Genomic DNA, 23567 nt, shown 5'->3' with positions numbered 1-23567 from the left:
GGATCCTGAATGTCAGAAAGCAGACAGCAGCACCTCTACGTTGCACAGAAAATAAATCCTTTACCAGTTATCAGTACTTAAGACAAAAGTACAGGGTAGTATACTGTCAGACTGAAAATATGCTAAATTTTAATCCAAACACTGATTCTCCCATGTCCCAGATTATTATGGCCTTTCCATCTGAAGTGTATAGTAGCTCCATGGTGTAACTGCCTGAGTGCTGATACAGCACCAGAGAAATTCACCTGCTACATGATTGTGGTCGAGCGCTGTAAAGCATCTAGCCTAGCCTTTTGCTTTACATTATACAGGACTAGTGGTAAAGGCAATCAGCATAGTTAGTCAGAGTTTACTATGTGCCATAGTTCCTTGCAGAATCTGCCAGGGCTCTTGTCATTGTTCTATATTTTGAAAAAGTTTTCTAGATTGCCTGCAATTAGCCATGTAAAATTGTTTATGATTCCAGTGAGCATTATGTGGTTACCTATAAAACTGCTCACTGATGCCAGAAGTAAATCTGAACCATAAGTAGAAACAATAAACTGATATGTTGTTTACAGCATCATTTAATAGTTGTGTAAAATCTCACTGTGGATTGTACTTCTTTCCATATACCTTCTATAACATTAGGAGAAGTTTACTGGCACTTGTCTGGAGCGCATGCTGCCTTTGAAAAAATTTGCAATTTTTGTGAGAAGCCACCCTAAAAAATACTAATATCTGGTTTGTGTCAGCAGTACATTTTACTTTTATATGTTCATTGTTACCAGTAAGTATAGAGGTATATTAAGCCTATGTGATGGAATAATTCTGATTTTTAACTGAATAACTGTATGTTTCTTTTCATAGAGAGAAATTCTAGAACAGCAACAGCAAGAGAGATATGACACTAGTTTTCACAGTATGTGCATGTTCTGTGATCAGGAATTCACAGGAAACAGGTTTGTTTATTGACCTGTTTGCTTTTGCTTTTGTTTTTTTTCATATCTGCTCAGCGTCTTTCTTTGTGGTTTTGATGTCATCGAACCCATTAGTGCCTAATGGTAGGACTTGGAAGGCAGAATTAATTTTAAGGTATAGTTTTAAGTATTTCTTTCATCTGCAGTGTCATTTTAAATAGACTTTACCCTACTTCTCAATCCTTTATTTATTCCACTGCAACTTTTTATACTACACATTAAGCTAGAGTTGGGAACCAAACCATTTTAAAGGGAGAGAGCTTTTTGGCAGTTGTTTTAGTGGCAATGAGAGCCATTACAGCTGTTAAAAATATTTCCATCAAGTTACACATTTTCCTGTTTAAACCTTACCAAACCAATGTGAATTTGAAGATCAGATGAAAAAGAAGAGCAGAAAATTAGAGTGAGAATGGAATGCTTTGCAGCATCAGTCAAATGCAAGCAGCTTGATGAAAATTTGTTTATACATAATAAATCAGTTTCAGCTGGAGAGACTGAGTCTTATCTCTGAATGCCTGCTTGCACGGGTAATTCTGGTACTCTGGAAATCTAGCCTAACTTGGGGTAATATCCCTGGAGGTCATCCCAATGTTGTGTAAGTGTCCTATTCTCTTTACTGCCTAGTATAGTGAAGTTCATGTTTCAGCACCCAAGGACCTTATCCTCTGCTTACTGTTGAGTCTGACAGGTAGAATACTTGGTTTGAAAATTACACCTTGGATATTTCACTTGGATATTTCTTTACTCCCCAGAAGCCCAGACACATAGAGATGCTGGCACCTAAGAAAATAACCAGTGCAAATCTAACTTTCCATGAGGTTTGGTCATGCATAGTTTTGAGCGCTGTTCATGCTGGCAGTGCTGTGTGAAGCAATATTGATGTAAAAGCATGTAAAACCCACAAATTTCTGCTTTGCTAACCAGCGTAGAGAAAACTGACAAATGGCTTTTTTGAATGTTTCTCAAGACAGTTGTTTGAAACATGATTTGCTTATTTAAGTTAATAAATGAGCCTTGCTAAGAGCGAGGGTCAAAATAAACTGTATTGTAATTTTCCTTTCAAGGATTATATTTCATGCATGCGGATTAAGCAGTTGAAATGTTACTGAATGTTTAGCAGAGGTGAAATTGAAATTGAGAGCTTCACATTTCAGTAATGTTGCATTCTTTTTTTTCTAGCATTGGCAGCAACGCTATTATTGTTTATTTAATGTTGGCTTTTATGAATTTTAAGAGTAATTGGTGTATTTCAAGCCACTAATTAAGTAATTCTCATAAGTATACAAAAATATGTAACGTTCTTTTTGAATGTCTTTTGTAGATCCGTCCTTCTCAATCATATGGCAAGAGAGCATGCTTTTAACATTGGTCTGCCAGATAACATTGTGAATTGCAATGAGTTTTTGTCAGTATTACAGAAGAAGCTTGACAAGTAAGTATTTTTTTGTTTGCGTTTTTTTAGTGGACTTAGATCATATTTCTTTTAATAATGAAATAAATCTGTTTAAATTTAATTCAACGTTCATAGTTAAGAAGAAACAAAGAGAGAATGTAAGTTTATTGAGAGTGCTCTTAGAAGACTTCTGGTTGACTTATTGAAAGGTGATTCATAAAAATTCGTAGGATGTGTTTGCTGGAAAAATGGAGTCATATGCACTGCTTTAGTTGGTATGCATTGCGCAGTTTCCATTGACATCAGTAACCGCATGTCCTTTTTTCTCATAACTGTTAATGTTCTTGTTTCTCATCATAACAATCTCTTTGCTAGACAGCTCTTTAGTCACTTAATGTAGATTTCTCATGCCAGTCTTTGTTTGCCTCTCTGTATATCAATAACGTGGAATGTTTGCTCTGTTCCTTTTCTGCTGCTTACAGGATATATCCCGGAGCAGAAGGGGAAAGTCAATGTATATGCTGTCTCAGAAACATGTAAAGCTGAGATAGCTGAAGGGAATTTGGGAGAAGAACTTGGGTAGTATAAAGCAAGAAACTTTTTGATTTTCCTTTGCAAGTATCTAAGAGCCTTTTATGAATTTCATAAATGAGACAATAAGGAGTACACCACAAATACAAATTGGGCTGTAGCAGAAAATGTACTTCCTTAAGAATGAAAGTGTAGATTTAGCAAGCTTATCAGAGATGAAGATAGATTTAGAATGCCTTTTATGTTATCATTGGTGTTGCCTGATGCTCACAGATAAATTGCAGCTTTACTATTTATCAGTAGGCTTTTGTTTAGATGGAGGTTTCTCAAAGCCAGTCCTCTCTGTAGTTAATACACATACTGGAATTGCTTCCAAAGTGGTGAAAGGCCACTCCTCCTAGTGCTAAGAAAAGAGTTACTAGCTACAATAACAGTACCTGAAAATGTTAGTAAGAGAAGAAGAATCTTCTTTCAGGCAAATAGCATGACAACATTGTGTATGGTGATCCTTAGAATGCCTTTCACAAGAAGAGGAAACACTGTGCTTTTAACAGGTGGAGCAAACCAAATATTAAAATGCATAGACATATTTTGCCACTGGACCTATGATTCACCAATGAGGTAGTATTTAGATTTTGAAGCTGCAAACACAAGGAGAACTCAAAACTTCATTAATAGTAGGCCTAAACAGCAGTTCTTGAAAAGCAAAAGGATACTGAAAATCCTGAATTGCTGTTCCACACACCAAGGGTGAGGAGAATCTGGGTGCACCTTTGCTGAAGGTGTTTGAGGGCTTTCAGGGTGTAGATGGACCTTCTAGGCACAATGTTAATGGTTTTTGTGGGGACAAATGCTTGCATAAGAAAATAATTTTCTTCTTGGACATCTATATGTTAAACCCTGGAGAAATCACAGAAAGGCCTCACCCAAACATTGTTAAAATTCCTTCTGACTGTACAATCAAGCATGCTTTCATCTGAGTAAAGAAAAAAAAGTGATCATTTTCATTCAGAGCCACTGCATTTTTTTAATATACATGGCTTTTGTGTCTTGAAGTGCTGCTGTTTATCCTTCCCATCAATGTTTTTTTCTGTCTTACCAGTATCTCCAATAGAAGTATATAATATAACATCAATTACAAAGTTTTAATTTCATGAGAAATTTTTTTAGAGGTTTTCCCTAGGCCCCAGTGAAGATAATTTTTCTAACAGCCCAGGAAAGTCTCCGTCTTGGTAGGATATATAAGCCATTGCTTATAAGAAAGATATATATAGCACCTTGGCTAACTAAAGGCTCAAGATGTGCATCCATTACACAAGGATGTTTCTACGTCTCTGCAAGAAAAAGATGACCATCGTCTGTTTCAGGAAGAATCACCCATGTAGGCTGAAATGTCCTCACAGTCCACTGTCTGAGTCAAGAGACTTGACTTAATGCTTAATATGCTCAACTCGCTGTTGTCAGTTGATGCTATAGTGGAGAGAACAATTATTTTATAGTTCTTCAAATAGAGAATTTAATACAATGTGTATACTTTTGTTTGCCGTGTAAGCACATTATGTTCCCTTTTGCTTGGTTGGACTCGATGATCCGGTGGGTCTCTTCCAACCTGGTTATTCTGTGATTCTATGAACTGTTCTGGAAGACGTGCTGTGGTAAATTTCTCACCTTAATGTTAAAGGATATTTACCAAGAACCTAGCAGGGCTCATTAATAGAGCTTTAAACTAGATGTGAAAGGGGAGGGACACAAACCAGGCTTGATAGAAAAAAGCCTGGGAATGGCACCCCGGTGTCTGAGGAATGGTTTGCTGGTGAGGACCTTTGGTCTGCCACCTCAGAGGAAGCAGGGGATAGCATAGACGGAAAGATTACTGATGGGTTAGAGAATTTGGTAAGTAGTCATCTAGGAATTAAGACTATTCCACTTAGAAGTGTAGCAGGATCAACAGCTGAGCTGCAGCGCATCTACACCAATGCACGCAGCTTGGGCAATAAACAAAAGGAACTAGAAGTTATTGTAGGGCAAGAAGACTACAATATAATTGCCATCACAGGAACGCGGTGGGATGATTCACATATATGGAGTGCTGCTGTGAGTGGCTATAAACTCTTCAGGTGGGATAGGCAAGGGAAGAGAGGCAGTGGGTCAGCCCTCTATGTTAGAGAGCATTTTGATAGTCTTGAGCTTAATGATGGTGATGATAGGATTATGGGTAAAAATCAGCAGAACCCCTAAGAAAGTGGATATCGTGGTGGGAGTCTGCTGTAGACTACCCAGCCAGGAAGAAGAGATAAATCTTACTGTCCAGCTTATTTAAGGATATTATCTTGTATTGTTTGCATTTTAACATGTTGACCTGTTTACCTTTTCATCTTAGTCTGCAGTGTTTATACTGTGAAAAAACCTTCAGAGACAAAAACACGCTTAAAGATCACATGAGAAAGAAGCAGCATCGCAGGATCAATGCCAAAAACAAAGAATATGACAAATTTTATATCATTAATTACTTGGTAAGTGATGTATGAATAATTAGTAAATTGACTAAAGAAATGCAGACCGTTAATGTTGTTAAAAGTGAATAATTCCAAACCAGCAATTAGTACCAGGGTCAAAAAGTAAGTGAAGGGCTCTTAAGAAATATGCTCTATTTCAGTATGATGTTCTGGATAATTGTTAAACTAAGGAATAGTAAACATTTTTGTTCAGAATTGATTTTGAGAGATGCAAGAACGCAGCTTGAAGAGATGCTAATCATCATGTCATTAGTGCTCAGTCTCTGCTTTAATAACCAGAAGGGAAAATGAGTTATAGTAATGAAGTTAAAGCGACGTCTAACTTGAATGCTACTGGCTTTGAGCTTGTTTTCTACAAACTTTAAGCTGGAAGTGCTGTTCAGAGTGTAAATTAAATGCAAAGAGGAGGAAAATTAAAGATACATAGATGAAAGAAAACTTAAGTGTTCATTTTTAGCCTCAAGGTAGATGTATGTTGCTACGTACAAATATTTTGTCTCTGAGACCTTTGAGAGTGTGTATGCATGTGTGTGTAACAAATTTTCACTTGCTGTCTTCAACTCATAAATATAGGACCTTCTTCAAAAGCTGCTACATTCTGTCCCAGAAATAACCAAATTTCACCTGAACTGGTGTTTGTGCCTGCTACAAGTGTTAATAACCAGGTTATAAATAGGCATCCTAGACTATTTTACCTACTCTTTCCCTTTAATTTCTCTCCCTGGGATTTACTGTAAAACTAAGAGCAAAAAGCTATATGTTTAAAATGCTCTGCTGAGTCCCTTCTACACAAGGAGGAGTAAATTCTTTCTATAATCCTGCAGACTTTCTTTCCAAAGATCATTAATATAAGGCCTGCATTTTCTTTGCATTTTTTGTATGTCAAACCACCAAAATGTTAAAAATTGGGCAGGAGGTTCTGCATATGCAAGGTTTGTGCCAGTGTCCTGCCAGTGCTTCTTCTGGGACATACCTAGAATGGTCCCAGTTCTTTCTCTGGCTTTATTTGCCGATACAGCCATGTTTTGTTTCCACACATTTTCAGTTGTCTTTCACTACATTCTACCTAGTGAACTGTTTCTACATAGCCTTTCTAATCCTTCAAACTGTAGCCATATCAGAATTTCTTACATTTCTTCTTTTAAAGAAATGGTTATTGTGTTTTTTAATACATTATTAAAAACAGACTAAAAACTCTGTCTTAAACACTTAGAAAATAGTCTGCTTTAAAATGTGTATTTTCACACTAATGTTGCATGAGATTAAATTTTTCATTAACATGAATTTTTTTAGGATAGTTACTACATAGTATAAAGTTTTCTTTCAAAGTAAACATTGGTAAACCCTTTTATTTGCATAATTGAGAAAAAGATTTAAGGGAGGAACTTTTCATTTGTTCACTGGGGTTTTGGTAGATTGGCCTTCGCAGGTAAGGAGAAATAACATTGTTTTCTATTGCACATGTGTAGTCTACAGTAGATTATATTAATGCAATTTTTTTTTTTTTTTTGAGCTGAGTCTATATTCAGTGAATTTTAGATGTTATGCAAGGTCTGCTTTCTGTTATGACTTGATGTGATTTTGCTTCTTCTCCCCCAGCACTTATTTACTAGAGGATATGTTTTTTAATGTGCACTATCAAGCTTTACTGACTTCTCAATGAGTCTTAAAAATCTGTGCTTCACATTGCTCTAAATGCCCAGGGGGATTATGCAATTTCACAGACACAGACATAGATTAAGTATCTTATCAGAAGTGAAAGATGCGCTATTTCAAAATTTACTGCTGAGTTCATCTTGACCTAAAGATGTAGGTGTACAATTTATCTATTTTTCATGTATTTTCACAGAAAAGTTTGAATTTTGGGAATGTAGCGAAGATCTTTCTATCTGCCAGTTTGATCAAGTTTGTTTCCATCATAAAGAGAGTATAAGATTAAGTAGATCTCTTATGATAAACATCAGTATTATCACAGTCTTATCCACTTTGCTCTTAGGATGTATACCATAGAGCTTCTCTGTTAGCAACTGGATCTTAAGCGATTTAAATGGATAGTTCTTACAGACATTATTTTCCTTTTTTATAATTTTCAATTACAAATTATCTTTACCAAGAACTGTGTAAAATAGTCTTATTAAACTGGAACTGGCAACCTCCTTTATTTTGTGGCTTTTTGTTCAGATGTCCTGAGAATGTCTGCTGAACTGCCTCACGATCTTCTGGCCTGTTCTTACTTCTGTTTTTCAGCTGATGGCTGAGGTGCCATTGATTTCATTTGGAGCAGTAGGCTTGCCTGCCTTCTTTTCCCTCCATTCTGCTTTTGGCTTCACTTACGTTTTTAGTGCAGTCATGAGAATCTGTTTTTATAATATAAGTGACATTTTATGTCTGTGTGTTGGTAATTCCCTCCCCTAAATTTCCAGTTTGGCATAGCAATGAGTAATGAAAGTGCAAAGACCTTTGTTAATATTTTATTATTATGAGACTTTGTATGACTTCTGGCATGACCTACAAGCTGCCTTGCTTTGTCTACCCCCATATTATTGACATGTTCTGTTGCTCACAGTCTAGTGTTAATATTACATGTGGTCTTTCTTTCATAAGCAAGTATCAAAAGTTTATTATTAAATCTTTGGCACTTAAGCAGATTACTTGAAAGGTGGGGGGAGTCGCTTTCACAGTTGGAGGTCTTTTGTCTGTATTGTGTAGGTGTGGAAGATGATACCAGTCCTATTCGGAAAGGCTGGAAGTATAAATCGAAAAACACTAGCGTATAGTAGAGGGTGAAGAACTGAGTAACAACAGATACATGTGTCAGTTATTTTTTATTCTTCTTTTCTCCAAACAAACCCTTCCAACCGAATTTTCTTGTCTCTGTATCTGTGCCTGTGACTCACCTTGCACAGAGTCAAGTGAAAAAGTAGGGAGAAAAATTTTTTAATCTGTGGTGCCTGCCTGAGGCCATAAAAGAGCAGGAGGCTGCATTGAAGCTCTTATTCTCCAGCCCAAGGAACAGAGATGGATCCAGATTGACAAGACATTTCTGTGTTCTAGCAGTTGTTATTAACAGCATTTTTAAGTTTACAGTGTGCTTTGTAGTAAGCATAGATGTTTGTTTTCAAATTAACTAATGACATTTATCTGCTGTAGTGTAACATCACAGTAATGAATGCGCTTGTGTCAAATCTAGACAGCTGGAAATGGTACCTGTTACTTATTAGAAAATTTGTTTCATAAAGCCTTTACTTTTCCTCAAAGATGAAAAGACTTTCTCTCCTTATTGCCAAGCCCTAAATCATCGTTGTTATCTGTTGGGGGACGGGGAGGTATTTGATTATGGGAGTTACTACTTATACTTAGCCTGTTTTGATTTCAGCAGGATATATTTTATAAAATAGTAAAGCAAACCCTTCATGAGTTTGCAGTAGTTCAAGACTTAATAAAATCCCCCAAGTGTGGGAACACTTCCTATTAAAATTCATCTAATGTCTATTAACTAGTGCTGGGATAAGACCATCTCTTCTATGTGATAATGCATCTCTAAATTCTGCAGCAATATGAAAGAATTCAGATAGCCGCAGTAAGGCAGGTGAAAAGAAAAGTGAGAGGAAATTTGCAGGGGAAAGCAGCATCTGTCTGGAGTTTCTGAGCTCCACAGGCCTGGAAATACATTTGCATGTAGTTCAGTAACTGCTCTTTTGGGAAAACTGCTTGAGATACCAGCTGCTGTTTCTATTTTCTCCCATCTCAGCACTTCTTCTCAAGTTGGGGTATGTTACCTTAGTGAAGCACGCAGTCCTTATCCCTATGGAACCCTTAAAAGTGTGCTCAAGTTGAGAAGATAAATTGTCTGTGAGTTAATTCATCTCTATGCATTTAGACTTTACTTTCAAGAGGAAATCAAATTACACACATTTACATGCTCTCCTCACTTTTCTATAGGATCCTCCTCTCTGCAAGGTACAAGGAAGTACTTTTTTAAAACAGTTGGTTTTCCTCAGATAAATAGCAAAGCCTACATTTTTTTTTAATTATGTGTCTTCTGCTTTTTGAACTATTAACAATGTCAAGTCTAGTTTTTCCTCTGATTTTGTTAAGAATTTATTGGGAGTCTCTGGAGATGATTGCTAGGAGCTCCTGCATCTATGATGAAAGAGCAAGGGAAATTGAATACTAAACAAAGGCACCCTTAGTCCCAGATGCCCATCAATCTGTAGAATTGAAAAAAATGCTTTTTTCAAAAAGAAAAATTTAAAAAACTGAAAGAGCTTAAAGAATATAAGAACTCTTTCCCACCCAACTGCTCAGCTTCAGTCTCCCAACACTTTAATCACAGTCTCCTCAGTTATCTATTCACCATGCAATTTTCCAGTGATACAAGACCTCATTAGCTCTTTCCTTTTTCCTTTTTTTTTTTCTCCTCTGAATATAAATAGATGGGGGAAACAGAGGCCTCTTACAAGGTCCTTCCCTGCCTTCTTAACAGAAACACCATAAAGAAACAGCAACTATAACAAAACTTGTGCATGGTTCTCCCCTTTCACATTTAATTAGAAGGTGAAGCTTAATATTGGCTTCTGATTTGAACATACTCTTTTGTGCATATGTACTTCAAGCTGGTAAGGGAAAAAAATTGTAAGCATTTGTCTTTGTTTTGCAGCAGTTGTGAGTCACTATCCTTTCACTGAGGTGTTAGCTTTACCAGCCATAGGAAACTAACGTGCAGCTGGAAGAACATGTGGCGAGAGATGTTAATGGCTTCATGTTTTCTCACAGTAACAGTGACATTAATGAGTCTCCCCTGTAATTCAGAGAGTTTACACACTACCATGTAGCATCACTGAATTAATTACCGAATTTTCATTCTGTAATATATGATGACATTATGTTTAGAGCTGCCTCGAGACATTTGTTTGTCATTTACCTGGTAGACACTAACGGCTTTGAAAATTATCATTAACTTGTTAAATGATAGATCTCTTTTCCTTCTTTGTCCAAACACGCATAAAGGCAATAATAACACTTGTTCCTAAGGTTGTTATTAAATGCATTTATCAGAAGGAATATTTCAATGAAATAAGTGGAAGAATGATCTTTTTATTAGCTGCCTTTTCATTTTTTTAATGGAGACAAGGTCTTTAACTATGATCTTCATGAATGCTTCACAGCCATCAAAAGTATGAGATAAAAAATGCTGGTTTGATTACTGGTTAGTTCGTTCTGGTTTATTTTTAAAAGCAGGAAGAATCAGAGGAGAGAAAAACACTAGCTAAAGATCACTGCTGGTATTTCAGTAGAGCGCTTCAGCTTTTTATTGCCTGTTATTTATATCACATTCGTGCTGAGAGTGCTTGCCGTTGTGCTGAATGCTGCACAAATGTATTGTGATATACTTTGTGCTGAAGGTCTTAAGATATAAATAAGCAACACAAAACGTAAAAGGAAGAACTGAGCACCAGGAACAGCTGTGCTTACGTTCATGTCTGAGAAGAGGATGGAAGAGAAACAGGAGTGTAGCTCAGAGGTGTCCTGGCTCATACTGCCTGTCTGGAGTACTTTAGCGAGGCTTACACCTTGTGTTTTTACTGACGTAACCTTGTACAAGGAACGAATGCTGACTGGTGTAGCTGTGCCAGCTAAAGTCTCAGACATGATAGCTGCATTGGTTAAGCAGCAGATGCTGCGTGAAGAGCCAGGTGGGCAGACTGGATTGAGCAACATGATGGCAAACTGGAGACAGTGATAACATACCCACCTCTCGTACATCTTGGTAATGTTGCAGCACTCTAGTTTTACACAGAGCTCAGATGCTTTTGTGCCAAATCATCTTCACAGATGTAGGATGGGAAATGTCCCTTTAAAAGACAAAACAAATTGTTATTTTAAAAATTATTTATAAAGCAGCGTTGTATGACTACCTTTAGTTCACAGAAATACCAGTGTGATCCAAGATAAGATGTTCATTATGACTTCCCAGATGTTCATTGGTTTGATGTATAAAATTTGATGTGAATCAGGAAATGTTTTTTCTTTTTTTTTCCTCCTCAGGAGTTTGGAAAGTCCTGGGAGGAAGTGCAGTCAGAGGATGACCGGGAATTACTAGATAACTTAGAAGAGTAAGAGTTACTTATGTGCCTGTTGTAAAGACTTGTAAGACCCTTATTGTTGAAAGTGGTTAAGTGAAAATAGTGTGCATAGTTAGTGCACAGTTAAAATGCATTTAAGCCAGTCATAACAACCCAAATTGGTCTCATCAAAGACACTTCTCCACAACAAGGGCTGTAAATCTCATATGTCAACCACGAGCCTGTTTTTTCGTATGCATATACCTCAAATAAGAGCCCTTTGGGTTTTAATGATGTAGGCAAAACATTTTTTACTTTTGTGCTAAAATAATGGTTGGATTGGTTTCATTCACATTTAAAAATGACGAGTAAGCAAAAAAATGTCAGCATGAGAAAAAAATAGTGTAAAAAAGTCTGTTAAAAAGATATCAACTAGAGATTAAAGCTGGATTTTGGAAGAAATGTCTCAGTGGTGCTGATGGAGGGTGACATCTGCCTCTCCTCTCTGGTTATCTGTGGACCAAGCCCTGAGATGGCTGCAGAGGTAGCTTCCTTGTCTGTAGAAAATTGAATAAGCAGGAAGGAATTTGTGGGTGTTGTGCCCCCTGACCTTCCTGTTTCTATCTGTGACTTGAACTTAATTTTACTTGGCTATACCCAGTTGCAATAATACCTGTATCTCTCAGCAGTATTGTGGATCTAAATGGATATGTTGGTAAAGTACTTAGTCACTGTGTGCATCTCTAAATCTAGCATGAGTGTCTCAGTAATAATAATATTTGATAAGTGAATAACACCAAGAGTGAACTCTGCCCAATGACTATGTATTTACAGTTGTATTGAAAAATTAGAAAGGTATAAGAGAATATGAAAAGACCTTATAAAAATAAACACTGAACACAATGTTTGATGACTTGCCAAACTGGTTAGAAGTTAGGATCCTGTTTGTTAGTGCAGGCAAGATCAAGTAGGACTTAATGCCTGTCTGCACAGGAATTACCCAACAGTAACTGCTCAGTTGTTCTTGAATTTGTAATTTTTTTAGATCGTAACCAGATTCTAATGATATATCCAGCTATAAATCCACACTATCTCTTCCACCCCTTTAAGTATTCTGTTTCTTTGGATTTATTTCTGGTGCTGTGAGTGCAGTATCTGAAGTGCCCTTTCACAAAATATCTCTTCTCCTTTCCACAATTAAATGAATCTTTTTGACTCTTAATCAAAAGAGACTGGTCTGGCTGGGAAGAGCATCCTGTGTGTGCAGTTTGCCTGTTCTGTGAACAACAAGCAGACACCACAGAAAAACTGTATCTTCACATGCAGGTGAGACTTGTTTCAAGTATCATTTCCTTTATCAATTTGGAATTAGAAAGTACGACTGTAGCATCTTTGTTAAGATCAAATCAGCTGCAGCATCAGAATGCTGTCTTTAGTGCAGAACTAAAATACTGCAAGCATCTCTAGCATCTGCTCTTTAAAATAGGCAGTGGAGTCAAGTTTTATATTTAAAGTATGACTACCTATTACTTTCAAACATACAGACAAAAAAGAGGTAGCATCTTTAGTATTATAATGACTTGATGATTTAATTCATTTGATGGTTAGCATCTGTGTTTCAGTTTTAATAAGCTTCTATAGGAGCATTTCAGTTTAACAAAAGTTTCTGATGAAACAAAACTTTAGGGGGGTTGTTTCTTGTATTGGTTTTTGCATGTTTATATGCATAGTCTGCATCAGTCTAAGAAAAGCTCAGCTGTTTTTAACTTGGAATAGTAGCAGTAGTGGAAATAAGATAATTTATTCTTTCCTTTTTTTTTCTTTCCTCCAGGAATCACATGGATTTGACTTTCCTAAAATAAAGTCAGAGCATGGTGAGTAAGAGATGATGTAGTTGTCCGCATTTGCCACTAGTGTGGAGAAAACCACATCATAAGAATACTGGAAAACAACTGTATCAATTTGATTCTCATCCAGACATTTACCTTTTCCATTATGGAAACCTTTTCTGCCAGCTTACAAAAGAATCAAAAGAATGCCAAGAACACTTCATTTTTTAAAAACTGTTGTTAGTTACAAAGGTGCGAGCTATTTTCTTTAAAACAATTGGATGCTTTTGCAGAGTAGCCTCTACAGATACCCACTCTGTGAGTCACAAGTCTGGCTGCTGGAGCCCTAGAAGTATTATAATTGTTGTTGTTGTTGATTTCCTTGCAACTTAGAAGTCTGTGCTCTGAGCTGTGTTTGGCCAAGATTTGCTTTCTGCTGTAAACTGAGAGGAAGCAAGATGTTTGCAATTTTTACACTAAAAGAAGGGCTAGTTCCCCTGCAGCTGCATTCGTTCAGTTAATTGCTAAGTTACAGCATTCAGGCAGTATCCTTACCAGTATTTATGCTTAATCCAAGAGAGTATTTGTAAATTAAGTCTCGTGTTCCTCAAGTGTTTATTTGCTACCATCTCTCTCAGGTCTGAACTTCTATCAGCAAGTAAAGCTAGTGAACTTTATCAGAAGGGAAATCCATCACTGTCGTTGTTACAACTGCCAAGAAAAATTTCAGTCTAAAGGAGGATTGATAAGTCATATGGAAGAGACCAAACACATTACATTCTTGCCAGCCAGGTCTACATGGGATCAACCACAGTAAGGGCACACATGTTTCTTCCAGCATTTGTAGTGTTACTTGATAATGTCTATAAAATTGTAAGTTGAAACTTCCGGGTTCTGCCAATGCAGCAGTGCCCTGAGCTCCACAGCTCTACTTGCTCGGGTAGAATAATAAGTGGTCTGAAAACTACTCAGAATTATAAATACCTGTACTGTCTGAAGCTAAAACGAGCATGTGTTACCACTCTTCTAGTTGCATCCAGGATGCACTATCACTACAAATTGTGTCTGCACCATCAAGTCAGTATGCTGCAGAAGTTTATATTTGCAAAACTGCCTTTGGCCTGTATTTTGAGTTGTGCAGTAAATGGTGAAAGGCATACGTGATGCATTCAGAGCACTTCCCCTCCTCGTGGAAGCAAGCTTGAATTTGCGCACCAAAGTGACATCTTGAATGTCCCATTTGTAGGCATGAGATTCTTTGAGACGTTAGTTCTACACAGATGCATATCATGCCTGGGATGCACATCCGGCACGTATTTCATTGCAAGCAGAGATATGCTCAGGGCTTATGGTTCTAGAACCAGACTAAACCTCTTCTTTTGCATGTCTAATGTAGATACATGAATAATGTCTACGTAACTGTAGGCATCGAAACAAGTTGGTTGGTTACCCTTAGTTTTCTCCATAACAGAGAGTGTAACATAATGCTAATTCAGGTTGTAAGTAGGCTGAATAGGTCTGAGGGATGATGCCACAGGTGGTAAAGCACAGGGAATGTTCTAACTCAAACTTTTCAGTTCAGCATTTGTTGTGAGACAAATCTGGATCTGTGGCCTCAGCTATGACAACATACAGGTGAAAAAATAGGGGGAAGGACTTGTCTGTTGCCAGCTCTTCTATATCACTCTCCTAAGATATTTATGCCAGTTGATTTTTTGCGTGTGTGGTTTACTGTCATTCCAGACAAGCAGATTTTCTCATTTCTCCTTTTTTAAAATCTAATCTCATAAAATATTATCAACCTCTTACAAACAAAATATGTGACTGTCTAATAATTATGCCTTGTTGCTTTCAGGTATTATTTTCCTACCTATGAAAATGATACACTCCTGTGTACGCTGTCAGACAGTGAAGATCTGATAACTGAGGATCAGCGTGAAGATGTCCCTGTTGTAAGCGAAGATATATCCAATCTAAAAGCTCTCAAACAGAGCAGTGTTTTAAACCAGCTCCTGTATGAAGAGAACAAGAGTCAGGAGAAATTTTGACCTTGGATTACAGTTGCTGACTTTTGAGTGCTTCTTCTGCAAGACAAAAAAATCCCATTCTTTCTATAATATTGGAATACAGTTTAACTCACTGGGCAAATATTATATGAAAGCAAATGCTAAATAAAATTTAAGTGTAAACATTTTTTATTTATCTTCCTTTAAATTCTAGCTTTATGTTAAAATCAAATGCTGGATTTTCTGCTTGGCCCTCCAAATACTTCTAGGATTGTTTACAAATAGGATTTTTCATCTTTTTTTTAGTTTTTCTGAATAAATCAGAATCAGAGTTCCATTTTAAGGCTGTCTGTAAAAGGTACAAACAAAGACAATGTGTTTTGATATATGAACCAAGGAGTGAATCTTCTATTTATTATTCCTGTTTGAGAGCATAAAGAAAAAAAAACCCGAATTTAATTGCTAGTCTGTTACATTAAGGAAATTTTGCTATTTTTAACCGTAGACCTTCTTTGAAGTGAAAGTAGATCTGTGTACCTCTGTTATTTGTTATCAGTATAGAAGATGCATCTTGTCTGTTGTGAAAACTGGCTCAGAAACATTATTAAAGCTCTGCTTGGCCCGTGTCTGACTGCATGAAATGCTGCCAGTCCAAAGCCTGAAAAATGGTAGGAGCAATTGCAATTTTTGTTACATCAAAATTCCAAAGCATTTAAAGTAGTTTTCTTGTATGGTCATGAACTGAGATGCAAAAGAAACTATTTAAGGGATTGCAGATAAATAAATCCAAATTAAATCCCCAAAATCTCAACTCAGCTGTCCATTAAAGCTACCATATTCCTTTTCATATTAAACTTCTAAGTTCCACAAGTAACAGAAGGTCTTCAGCATGTCCAGAAAGCACCTCAGTCTAGACAGGGCAAAGCAGCTCAGAGCATCAGGTCCTACTAGGATGATCCAAACTAGGTATTCCTGCCTCTCTTTCTCCTCTGAAATCTTAAGAGGTAGCTCCAGAGTTCAGGTTTGGCTTTCCATAATATGTATAACTGCTTTCAAAACTGTCAGCACATTCCTTTTTTCTTCTTTAGGTCAGTTTAGAGCACTTGCTCAAAGTACGGGAGTCTTGGCTCAGTGCCCTTCCCTTCCTGCGATGATTGAAAGCCATGGCTTTGCCTTTGCACAGCCCTCTTTGCCTGAAATAGATTGCTGTCAATAAGAGTTGTTTGTTGTTATACACTGGCTGAGAAATACATAGCAGTCCCTCGGAGCAGGGGCTAGAGTTCAAATCTTTACCCGTGTTCTGCTAAGCTTCCATATCCAGCCTAATTCACCTTGAAATGTTTGCATCAGTTTCTTTTAACTTGCAGTGAACTTGCTTTCTCCTGGAATTGCCCATCACCCACTCAGCACCTTTCTCTGTTTCCCCTTTCCTATTCTCTGTTGGGCCCAGGTGCTCTGGAGATAATTTAGAAGAACAGGATGCTGAAAATGTACTGAAGAAGGCAGATCAGCCACTTAACTGCACAATGAAACAGAGATAGAAGCAATGACTCTGTCAAGAGGAAATAGGATAGAAGTGATTCAGCAGGTGCTGAGGATACAGAAAGAAGAAGGGGGCAGGTGTAGTCATATACCTGCATTGGATTTGATTAAACTGGTACAAAAATTTAGGAGAAGCAACCCCTAAATATCTGGCCATCTTTAATAAGCTGTAATGTCTACTTGCATTTATAAGTTTTTAATTTCATGCAATAATTGCAACAACAGTTGCTCTTGATTATTTTTTCCCCTCTTAAGTAATTTTCTCGCCAAGCAGTTATTTTCTTCCTAAATTAGAAATTTATTCCAGTCTTTGTTTTTCAGTCAGATTCTTAGCTGAGGTGGGAGTAAGAGTTGATGGGGTTTATATTAATGATAAGTGTCTTGAGCAATCAAAAAAAATCAGCAAGAGAACTATGGTTAAATCAGCAGTATGTGCATTTGTTTTATGGCAAGGCCATCTCAGAAGGGCACGTTAAAAGAAGGATAAAATTTTATTGATACATCATAAAGTGAAATTACAAAACATTTCCTAATCGTGAGGAATGTGATGCTGAGTCACACAAATCCGTACAAAATGAAAGCAAGAATGTTAATATCAGCAATATGAAATGATTGCTGTTCCTGCTTCTAACACAAATTTGAAATAGCAATTTATCAGTGTAGAATTAAAAGTATATCTTAAGGTAAATTGCATAAATAACATGGGTTGATTGTCTTTTGAGTAAAGAGGAAAAGGTACTTAGGAAACAATTTATCAGCAGTGTGTAACTGTTCACTGAAAATACGTGAAACATGAGTTGGAACATGAAAGGGTTGACCTTTTTACTTCAGATATGAACAGCAGGCAACAAAGTAGGTTTAAAGTCAGTTCACAGAGAGAGTTGGGTAAAGTTCCTAGAGTAAAAATTTAGCATCTGCATTTAGCACAGTGATGCTCCTAATCAACTTTTTGCTAAACGTACTGTATTTGTTTGTATAATGACCACAATTTTCCGTAGACATTCTTGTCCTCTGTCTAAAGCAAAGCCAACATCAGTGTCTCTTTTAAAACTGAAGTTATCTTTTTGTTAGGAGTAGGGGACACAGTTATGACTGCATACAGTATACAGACTCAGCTATTATATGAGCAAACATGTTCTTCTGACAAAGGAGCATTTTTGGAAGCATTAAAAAAACACCAGCATTGCCCTAAGTCATGGAACAGGCAGAAATGGGATTGGCAAATGCTCTTGAGAGAGTCAGATCAGCAGAATGAGTGGTGCTAATTTGTATGAAAAAAAAATCTACACAGAAATCCAATGCATATTTCTTACCATAATATTTCCTCTTAGCCTGGATCTTGACTCCTTATGCATACTCATTTTGCTTTATCTAAAGCCATCCTCTTGTTTAGAAGACACTGGGTAAAAGGAGGAAAAAGGCTTGTGTCGTGGTAACCAGTAATTCCTCCTGCCCTTTGTACAAGTGCCTTAATTATGTCTATGATACATCTCCACACACAATTTATTCTGACAATTCTCTGCAGACCTGATCTGCTTTAACGAGTTAATGGTTGTTGACTTTCATTGAAGACACTTACTGTTTTCAGTTTCTGTATTACATGTCTGGCATGCTGTGAGAGAGCTGTCAGCAGCTGCTCTCGGCTGGCAAAATGGTAACTAATGTGTGAAACACCAAAGTAAGCCTCTGAGAAGTGTCTCTGCTATTGTCATCTCTCAGTGCCATCACTGCTTCTGAATTCTGGTTGGATCTCTGCTAGTCAGTGAGGTGTCTGGCTCCCATTTTACGGAGTGGTTGACCTAATGTGAAACTGAACTGTGAACAGCAGTACAGAATCACAGAATCACAGAATAACCAGGTTGGAAGAGACCCACCGGATCACCGAGTCTAACCGTTCCTACCAAACACTAAACCATATCCCTCAGCACCTCGTCCACCCGTGCCTTAAACACCTCCAGGGAAGGTGACTCAACGACCTCCCTGGGCAGCCTGTTCCAGTGCCCAATGACCCTTTCTGTAAAGAATTTTTTCCTAACGTCTAGCCTAAACCTCCCCTGGCGGAGCTTGAGGCCATTCCCTCTTGTCCTGTCCCCCGTCACTTGGGAGAAGAGGCCAGCACCCTCCTCTCTACAACGTCCTTTCAGGTAGTTGTAGAGAGCAATGAGGTCACCCCTCAGCCTCCTCTTCTCCAGGCTAAAGTACAGTCGCTTTCTTCCAAGGTGACCAGTCTCTATGCTCAAATTCAAGTCCAGAGTGGACACTGGACATAGACGTTGGCAACATCTACCATCCACTGCCACTGAAGAGCAGCAAATTTCACAGCTTTGCTTATGACTTGGTGCTGTATTAAATTATCCTGCATTATTTGCATTTTACTTATACACAGGCAGAGGCAAAAGAGAATCAAAGATCCCTGGAGAAAAGCTGTATTTAACAGAGGCACAAAGAGAAAAATTTTACAGTTTTTCCCTGGAGTTTTTGTTCAGTTGTGATGTTTTCTGAGCCTTAGTTACAATAGAACAACTGAAGTGTGCGGTCAAATCTGCCAGGTACAACAAACTTGGTAACAACTGTCACATGGAGCAGGTATTTGTAACCTAGAATGAATTACGGCTTCCATGTAATAGCGAATACAATCAGCTGCTGTAGAAATACTACAGGCAACAATGGCTGCATGAAGAACCCAGTTCATGTAAACTCCATTCCTTTTATCTACAGGCACTGAATGAGCTGTTTCTGCAGTGTTTGGGTTTGGTTTTTTTCTTGTTGGAAGTTTTCTGCTACAAAGTCACGCTGAACTTGACATCTTACACCAGTGACATTTTAACTAGCTTCTGGAATTTGATTGTACAGCCTTTCCCAGACTCTTTCTCATAAAGGTACAGATAAGGCAACTATTCTAGAAATTATCTTGTCAATCCTTAGCTGAACTCCCATTTGGTATTTTACATCCGTGATAAATTTATCCTTTCCTTAGGAAGGTGCACATTAAACAGGAGTAGTCAAGAAGCTGGACACACTCTCCAGATAGGTTGTGACATCTTTTTTCTTCCTGCCCGTTGACAAGTATTATGTCTGTATTTTTGTCGTGGAAATCCCATCTGAGATTTAATATGGGTGAAAAAAGTTGTTAATAGAAGCCCACAGACCACATTGAGGAATATGTCTAAAGCTTGACTATCCCACCCCTACCTTTCTAACCACATCCCAGGTTTTTCATTCATCTCTCCAAATTCTTTTGGCTTATAAGCATTTGGGATCAAGGAGTATCATTTTTCTTTTTTAAAATGTTATTTCAAGCATTTAGCATGCGTGGCTTAACCAGGTTGAGAACAGCAGGCACTATTACAATGCAAAGTAATGACACCGTAATGACACTCTTAAAAAAACCAGCTATGGTTTATGGTGATTAATTTAACCTGGCTCTTGACATAAATTATAACAGTCTTTTTACCTACTCATTACAGAAGAAAGCATTAGATAGCACTTAAAATGGCACATATCTCCTTGGGTGCCTTTGCAGGGGGAAGCGTTAGTAGCTCTGCATGAAACTGGAACTGAAATGTCCCCAAGGGGATGTGTCCCTCTGGCAGCTCGTACTTTTCAGTACCAGCATAAACCAGGAAACCAGAACACCACAAGGACTTGGGTGTGAATTCAAACTAGAGGGGCTACTGCTGTGTGTGAAACCTAAACCAGATACGAGCCATGGCTAATTATTGTTTTAAAACTTACAGGCTGGTTGTTGTTTTTACAAACTGCATATCTGACCACATTGGAAAGAAAGTACAAGGAGTTTCATAAGCCTTATCTCATCACAGAAAGAAAACACATATTGCTCTTTATCTGCGCTTATTGCTCCAGTGTGCCCACAGCTCCAGGCTGTACCACTCCTGCAGCATTTCTTCTGTGGGTATCCCAGCTGGTATCATTACTCAGATAAGAGGCATTCCAGAAACGCCTCTTCTTCCCTTTAGCACCACAAGGAGCCAGGGAACTGCCAGTGGCAGCTCTCTAGTATTACTGCACTTGAACTCTGGTAAGCCCCAAATGTGATTCTTTGGCATAAACAAATGCTTCGAAATGTCAGCCTTTAAGGGTCATGCAATATATTTTTGTATCACATCACGTGAGGATGCAGTGAAATCCCTCAGGATAATTACAGGCAGACTTTTGGCATCACCTCAAGCCACAGCTCCATTCAGTGTGAGGAGACAGACTCTTTTATATGTATCTATGCTCTTTGAAAATATCAGAACAATATAGAAATAAATAATGCAGGAATTGCTGAATGTTCATGAGAGAGCCTGTCTTCATAAGCTGCCGGCCGTATCTTGGTAGAGCTGAGCATTGCTTTAAACTTCAGGTGGTTTTGCCTTTCAACTTCCAGTTGTATTGTGGTCGGTTTGTTACTTTCTGATGCACATCTGTCTTCACACCATTTACAGAAATATTACCGTGAGTCTTCACAAATATTTGACCTATTTTAATAAACTGCCTGGTATTTTCGTTTGAATCTAGATGAAATAAAGGGCAAATAAGCAAGGATGGAGCGAAGCATTTCTGAAGAAGGACCATGAGATTGTGACAATGCTGGACTCATGTGTTTTTACAGGCAGTGACTTACCATACATCCTGTGACAAATGTTGTTAGTTCTCTGTGTCTCAGTTTCCTAAACAGCAACATTGTGATTATATGATGATACCTACCAGAAAAAAAAAAAGTAGCGCACATAAAATAGGATTCCAAGAATGCGTGGTTTATCTGCATTAGTCATGTTTTCCTATTTAAAATATTTAGTTTAAAAGGTGACTATATCACAGTCAAAATACTATTTCAAGAAGAAACTCAGATGTGGGGGTATATCCCCATAAGGAAACGAAAGTTAAAAATTTTTAAAATGGCATCTTTTAAAAAGAAGAGTTAACTTCTGAATCAGGTTTTCAGAATATGTCTGGTTTGCTCTCAAGGTTTTTAAGTAGAGGATCAATATCATGTTGCATACTAAGGAAGAGCAGTTTTCTGTAAAAAAGAAAAAAAAATCCTGCATAACGTAGGGCAGCCATGGTTCACACTGTTTAGAGAAGATGTTTCTGTTATGTCTCCTCCAGCCTTAAAAGCTATAAATCCATGAGTTTGTGCTGAGATAAAAATAAATAAAATTGGAAAATATTGTGCATCCTTTAACTCATTTAATTGTTCCTTTGCTTTGTAAACTGTCTCCCTTTAAATTCTTAGCTCTCTAAGAACTTTTCAACTGCGGGTTTAATATTTTCCTCACAAGTTATATAGATATGAGGTAGGGAAGATTTGTCAGGATCCCCTCAAGCTTGCCTTTATTGTATGTACCTTCCTCTTGCCTCAGCACAGGAAAGTTTCTGCGTTAAATAGGACTTTTTTTTCTCTATCTGAGATTCTCTCCTCAAAGTTACTGCAATACCTTTGTTCATATTCTCATCTTAACTAGAGGCTTGGTTTTTCTTGCATTGAGCCTCTCAAACAGGATGCATTTCAGGTAAGTAATCTGAGAAAGGACTGAACACTTAGTGAGTCTGATGACTGTTTCTGTAGACATAAATTAAGACAAAAAAAAATTTCTAATGCCAGATCCTTAATTTATTTCGGGGTTTTTTTTTTGACATAAATCAATGGAGATTCATTAAAGAATCTTTAATAAAGAGCATCTGCTATCTTCTGTGAGCCCTGTTGCAATGGGGATTTTCAGTGGATGGCTGCTTACACCTGCAGCAGTCCCAGAGGGCTCTCAGTCACTCCTCACCCTCTCAGCATAGTATGGAGTCAGGTGAAAGTAGCTCCTCCAGCTCCAGCTAGGACCTGTGCTGCAATGGAGCAACATGGACCACGTCCCTATTGAATCTGGTCTTCCCCTGATGACCTTTAAGGACCAAGGAAATGGAGTTCCTGCTGCTTCCTGCTAGACTCTGATGCCACTGCGAAAATTGTCTAATTACCTCTAATGACTGGTTTGAAACCAGTTAGAAAGGAATCCAATCAATATCCAAAATGAATATCAGCCTCCTGCCAAGCAAGAATATCCTGCTGTTTATTTTGTTTCCACTTGTAAAAAAAAGAATTCCTAACCATGTTTGACAGTGTTTATCCACTAAATCTCTTCGGGCTTTGTGCTGATTAAAAATCGTACAGCCAAAGACTCTGGCCTTTCTTGTTCCCACTCTTTTATTCCTCATTTCTGCCTCTGCCATTGTCCCTCTCGTTACACCCAGCCACCTCCCACTCCTCAGTCAAATCTACCTTGCAGACTCATGGGAATCATCCAGTGCCAGCCCAGCCTCTGGTTCTTCTACCTTGAGATAGCAGGGTCCAATAAGACTCTAGCAGCAGCTGAAAGCTGACCTGAAAAGAAATAAAGGGCTTTGGGAGTAAGAGAAAGGAATCTGTAAAAATGATGCCTCCAGTACTACTTTAAAATGAAAGACAAAACTGGATAATAAGCTGTGCAGAAATCACAGGAGGGTCAGGGGACTCTCTCAAAACATTAGGTACAAACTTACACTGATTCCCAGGAGTGGCAGCAATGGCTGGAAGTTAAAAAAAAAAATAAGAAAGATGACAAGACTACTACTAAACTTTTTCTATTAGAATAGAATTATTAAGCTCAAAATATTTTGGCATACAGGCCAAAAATAGAGCTGCGAAAACTAAAGCATCAAACTGTCACCTAAGTGGAAGCGGCGGTTGCAGAT

The 23567-nt window shown here is 37.8% G+C and overlaps 1 protein-coding gene across 1 annotated transcript in view; it reads left to right on the top strand.

The window, feature by feature from the left end:
- ZNF277 (zinc finger protein 277) overlaps positions 1-18010 on the top strand; it is a 55155-nt gene extending 37145 nt beyond the window's left edge. Inside the window, exons 5-12 of the mRNA XM_069851304.1 lie at positions 850-941; positions 2281-2391; positions 5264-5396; positions 11448-11515; positions 12694-12790; positions 13296-13338; positions 13932-14106; positions 15149-18010. Coding sequence (XP_069707405.1) covers positions 850-941; positions 2281-2391; positions 5264-5396; positions 11448-11515; positions 12694-12790; positions 13296-13338; positions 13932-14106; positions 15149-15341 — 912 coding nt within the window. The 3' untranslated portion in view covers positions 15342-18010. The remainder of the gene's footprint in view (positions 1-849; positions 942-2280; positions 2392-5263; positions 5397-11447; positions 11516-12693; positions 12791-13295; positions 13339-13931; positions 14107-15148) is intronic.
- The last annotated feature ends 5557 nt before the right edge of the window (positions 18011-23567 follow it).

This window comes from Phaenicophaeus curvirostris, chromosome 1, assembly GCF_032191515.1.
Source record: "Phaenicophaeus curvirostris isolate KB17595 chromosome 1, BPBGC_Pcur_1.0, whole genome shotgun sequence".
In the NCBI taxonomy this organism is placed as follows: Eukaryota; Metazoa; Chordata; class Aves; order Cuculiformes; family Cuculidae; genus Phaenicophaeus; species Phaenicophaeus curvirostris.
Note: the sequence above shows the minus strand (reverse complement) of the source record. Positions and strands in the feature narration are given on the sequence as shown.